Source organism: Lipotes vexillifer, unplaced genomic scaffold (assembly GCF_000442215.2).
Source record: "Lipotes vexillifer unplaced genomic scaffold, Lipotes_vexillifer_v1.1 scaffold1033, whole genome shotgun sequence".
In the NCBI taxonomy this organism is placed as follows: Eukaryota; Metazoa; Chordata; class Mammalia; order Artiodactyla; family Lipotidae; genus Lipotes; species Lipotes vexillifer.
Genome location: NW_006782033.1, coordinates 357,063 through 362,856, shown reverse-complemented (window position 1 = coordinate 362,856; position 5,794 = coordinate 357,063). Strand labels below are relative to the sequence as shown.

General features: G+C 31.2%; 1 protein-coding gene across 5 annotated transcripts in view; it reads left to right on the top strand.

Annotated features, from left to right (window-relative positions):
- IL7 (interleukin 7) overlaps positions 1-5,464 on the top strand; it is a 56,412-nt gene extending 50,948 nt beyond the window's left edge. For 2 of the 5 annotated variants that reach the window (XM_007454965.1, XM_007454963.1), the window contains 2 exons: positions 2,268-2,321; positions 4,430-4,549. In XM_007454965.1, the coding sequence (XP_007455027.1) occupies positions 2,268-2,321; positions 4,430-4,549 (174 nt within the window). Of the gene's footprint in view, positions 1-2,267; positions 2,322-4,429 lie in introns of all 5 variants that reach the window. The other 3 variants (XM_007454966.1, XM_007454964.1, XM_007454962.1) reach the window with 2 other exon arrangements.
- The last annotated feature ends 330 nt before the right edge of the window (positions 5,465-5,794 follow it).

The following is a 5,794-nucleotide window of genomic DNA, read 5'->3' as shown; positions in this document are numbered from 1 at the left end:
TGCCGCGGAGCGGCTAGGCCTGTGAGCCATGGCCGCTGAGCCTGCGCGTCAGGAGCCTGTGCTCCCCAATGGGAGAGGCCACCCCAGTGAGGGGGGGGCGTACCGAAAAAAAAAAAAAAAAAAAAAAAAGGAAAAATAAATAAATGAAAGAAAATAATAAATTTTATTGTCATAGTAACTTTCAAGGAGGCTAGTGTGATAAGTTGGGTTAGTAATGGTAAATTTTTATTTCTAAAATGTCTTAATAATTTTAATCCATATATGTACACACTTATAAGAACTCATAGCCAATAAAATGGGTAATCAAATGTATTTAACAAATATATTTGTATATAAAAATTGGGCATATTTATGTCCAACAATTTTCAAGTTTTTTGCCTCAATAATTTTGATAAGTATAGGGCTAAGTTTTTCCTACTTCTCTGCTAGTGGTCATGAAATGTAAACAATAAAACAAAATTTGGAAGACATTATCTTGAGACTAGACAACAGTTTCTTCATCTGCAAAGTGGAGAAAAATATAGTACCTACATTATAGGATGTGAAAATGACATAATATAGAGTGCTTAGTACTAAAAAGTTTCAATAAATGTTTTATAATTACTATTATTATTATTATTTTTACTCCCTCTTCAGGAATGTTACCAGCTGCCACATAAAGCCAAAAATATTTCTTATAATTTTTAAAAGAAAATTTTAACATTTTTATGATAGAAAAAGGATTGTGTGTGTTTTTAATTTTTAATACTAGTAGTTGCCCATAGAAGGTAAAATGGTAAGATTGTCCTTGAGCCCTACAGACAGCGATGAAAATATATGTTGGACCGTATAAGTTGGACCACTTCATTTATCATTACATTATCTACTTGATGCAAGCCAGTCTCCTCTTGGTGTTGTGGATTTGCCAAGCTTATTTCCAATCTTGTCCCCTTACTAATGTTAGTCCCTTATATGGAATTTCTACTGTTCTCTTTTCTGTAAATCTGATCTCTCTTGTTCTACACATCCTTTAAGGCCAAGCTTAAGATTAATGAAGACTTTACATTCTAGCCTACCATCTCTTAATGCTTATTTATAGTGATTTAAAGTACAGTCAGCCTTTCATATCCATGGGTTCTGCATCCTCAGATTCAATCGTGGATCAAAAATATTCGGAAAAAAAATCTCTAGAAAGTTCCAAAAAGCAAAACTCGAATTTGTCAAGCCACATCGACAACTATTTACACAGCATTTATTTTATGTTTACAACTATTTACATAGCATTTACATTGCATTGAGTATTGTAAGTAATCTAGAGATGATTTAAAGTATACAGGAGCATGTGCCTGGTTCTATGCAAATTCAGCGCTATTTTATATAAGGGACCTGAGCATCCATCCTTGGATTTTGGTATCCACTGGGGTCCTGTAACCAATCCCCCCACAAATACAGAGAGACTACTGTACTATCTAATGCAGGAATAGCAAGTTCATTTCATGTTGCTTACACATCTAGTTACTTAGTAATGGCTTATGTTGTGTATAAGCTTCAAGTCAGGGCTTAACTGAAAAGAATGCAGAGCAAACTAGTGATATCACCTCTTGGCCTAGAAAGGGTTAAAGGTTATAGGTATGCTGTATATTTGCAATTCTTCTCTCATGTGTTAAGCTTTGCATTGATTACCATATTCCAAAATCAACTAATTGTAGAAAAAGAAAATACACAAATAATTTAAATCTTGAAATTAAATAAAATTACGTTACAAAATTAACCTGCTACAATCCAAATTTTTCTTCAAATGAGAAGGCAAGATGTTAAAGATGGTCAGCTATATTGAATTTTCTTGGTGAGTTAGGCATGCTACAAGCTTTTTATAGTTATTTCATTTTGCTTCTGATGGGTAAAGCTTAATAAAATTTATGATAAGGATTCAACAACTTAATGCTAATGTTATTTTCATGTTGATTAAAATTCTAGTTTTGTCTCTGTTAGTATACCCTTCTATATTAGCTTTTCATACCTCACAGAAATTAACACAGTGCTGGGCATATTTGCAAAATTATGCATCCAGGTTATTCGGAAGACTAACCTCTCTTGTTTCTCCCTTTTCCCTGTTATTCAATTTCTAAATGAAATTAGTATTCTGCCACACTAACAATAAATAATTTAAAGTATATATTCAAATAGATTAGATGGGCTGAGAGTAATATGAAATTTAGCAATTATATTCATAGAAGGAGTAATAAAGTATTAATAATCAATATTGTAAATATGACTTGGTTTTTAAGGGTAAAGGAAGAAAATCAACTTCCCTGGGTGAAGCCCAACCCACTAAGAATTTGGTAAGAGTGATTGTATAGTTTTCTTATCAGCTTTTTACTCAACTTAATTCCTTAATATTTCTCTTTGAATTGTTTCCTTTTACATGCTTGATTTTGAAACTATTCATTATAATGTTGGTAAAAGGAGAAGGGAGGTATCCCTTAGAAATTGGATCCCTTTAAACTGAATTTTTAAAAACGACTATTTTAAAATTAAAGAAGCTAAGGAAAATGTCAGAGCATTGATTTTTTTAAAAGAAACAAAATTAAAACCTCAGTAGGTAATAGCAAAGGACATGAACAACATAGGAGAAAATAAACTAGACAAGAAGATACAATGAAAAAAAGCTACTCTAGAAAAGAAATACATACTAAAAATGAGTATGTATTTTATACTTATTTTATTAGTATAGACTGTATAGTATATACTGTATATGTATAATAGTATTTGAATATTCTATATTTATATATATTTACACACATTCTATTAGATTATTACAAAAAATTATATAACAATGTAGAATGAATGAAAAAGTCAGAATATTTAATTAAATATTGAATGAAAAAGTCAGAATATTTAATTAAATCTGATTATACATTACAATGATATAAATATTAACTAGGATGAGACATAGAAAAATGAACACACCTGGTTCATGAGAGTGATAGATTCCTTTTTCACACTTCCATTATTATGTTATTTGACCACTATATATATATATATATATATATATATATATATATATATATATATATACGGAAATTCCTTATTCCTCTTAGAGGAGCAAGATGAGTCTGCACGCCCTGGGACTCAGGAAACCCTAGGAATTCCACCTGAAGTGGAATAGTTGAAATGAATAACTGAGCAATATAAATAAATACACTGAGGGCCTCTGGCTAAGGGAATTTAGAAAGAAAGTTTAGAGAAAGGAGATAACATCTGTGTTCCCAGGATTACAGAGGCAAAATCATGGTTCTTTGTTTTCTTGTCTTTTTAATGAATGTTCAGTCTTGATATTTGAGAAAAGTCATGAAATATTCACATCTATGTATTTCAAACCTGCTTAGTCACATAAACTTCAATTTGTACTTTTTAAAGATGTCCTGGGACCTTCATTAAACAGAAGAATATGAGAAATTCTCCTTCATATTTATCTTTGAAATCTGTCCTCTAATCTTTTAAACGCATTATTTAAAGGGTATGTGTTACTGTTACTAAATATACAGCTAAAAGAGATCTCAATGTGACTAAACTAAAAATAGGACAAACAAGCTCGAGACCCAATCATTATATTTACTTGATATGTGACCATGGCGGCGTAATTATCCTCTTTACATCTCAGTTTCCTCAAATGTGAAAGGTGAAATCATCAATTTCATAATTATTAAGTAGATAAAATGAAATAATGTATGTATAGCACTGAGCACAATACCTGACCTAGAAAACACCCAATAATTGGTTGTTATCTAAATGAAGAAATTACTCAACCCTGTACTAATCCACTTCCCAGAGACTCACGGAAATATAACTGAGTATATGCACAGCTATTCTCTTATATGTCTTTTCCATGTGAGGTATCTCTTTCTCCACTTTCTGTAGGTTGTACAGGTAGCCCTTATTAAGATTTTTGTCAGGGACTGAAAACTAGCTTATGAGGCAGGCATGTTCCATACTCTAGGGAAGACTAGGGAACAAGCTTTATCAGGTATGTCCTTATTAATCATCTTTGACAAAATAAACTGAATATTTTCAGTATTAATTATCCCTTCCATAAAAACATTTTTTTCCATTGTAAAAAACTCAATTGAATAATGTACAAATCTTTCTCACAAAAGTTTAAATAGCACTCTTTATGTCCACTGTTGCAGTGGTGAAAATGACATCCACCTAACATAGCTCTTTAATTAATCCTAAATCTTAAACTGCAACAACCCTGACTTTCCTACACATCAATGATCACAGTTATAGTTAGAAACCATAGTTTTAAAAAATATCATTCAAGATTCTTTTTAATTAAACCAAATTTTTAGTATAAGCTAGCATAATGGATATTAAAGATTAAATATTTTAAAATGTGTATTTTTATAAAAATGTGAACTTAAAACCTTTTTTTTATATATTTCTCTAGGAAGAGAATAAGTCTTTAAAGGAACAGAAAAAACAGAATGACTTGTGTTTCCTAAAGATACTACTACAAAAGATAAAAACTTGTTGGAATAAAATTTTGAGGGGCGCTAAAGAACATTGAAAAATACAGAGTGGCAATATAAAAACTTAAGAGCTTTATTTGTATCCTCCAAGAATCTATCTGCTTATGCAATTTTCCAGGGTAAAATGCCTTCTGGAAGTTACTGAATGCATCCTGGTAAAAATGGATTACGGCAATTGAGCAATCCTTACTGTAGTACTAGAAGATGGACATAAACAGTGGAAACCAAACGCTGCAATCAACAAACTATTTCACATGCATGAGGACATATATCAATCAGTATTAATTCTGAACTGATTTTTGTAAGACAATCTATGTAAGATATTAGTTGCAATAATACTTTTTAAACCTGTTTAAAATTTTCAGAAGACATATAAATTCTGTGAAATGTATAAAGTTTACAAGGATTAAAAATTAACATTTCATTATTACCAAAATAATTTTATGGCCCACTATGCATCAGCATACTGCAATGACAGTGGAAATTGTCATCTGTGCTGGAAATGTTTCAGAGTTACAGTGAGATATGGATAAGGCCCATGAGAACAAGAGTCATACAGCTTAAAGAAGCAGCAGCATAAAGGAATCCAAGATAATTGAGAGATGTAATTAAACATGAATGTATTACACAGTGCCTTTAATAAATGATATAACAGATGTTTTAAAATGAAGATAAAGAATAATTTCACAAAATAGAAAGTCATCTGTTCTAAGGATGCTAAACCATAGTACTGAGTTACTTTTGTCATTTATGTGTAATAAAATTTGTCTAAATGAGTTTGCAATTTCGGAGCTATATTTTTAAGAGAATAATATATGTTGGGCTTTTAATTAATGGAATGTATATATTTAATTTTGACACTCTATTTGTATATAAAAATATTTTCATACAGTATTACAATTGCTTACTTTGGATAACATTTCTCCTTTGATAATAAATGACCTATGTATTAACACTGTCAGATTCACTTAATGAATCCCAATAGGAGTTTTGTTTGTTTGTTTTTTGGCTGTACCATGCGGCTTGCAGGATCTTAGGTCCCCAAGTAGGGATCGAACCTGGGCCCCCTGCAGTGGAAGTGCAGAATCCTAACCACTGGACCGCCCAGGAATTCCCCCAACAGAATATTTTAAGATCAAGATTTTTAATACTGCACCACTATTTGATTTCTCACTTTCACTGAAATATAACCTTTATTCTCTTATTATTGAGAATGTACATGAGACCTGGACCGCCAAACTATACAAGAACAGGAACACTGCTTTACTTCCTATGTTAAATTT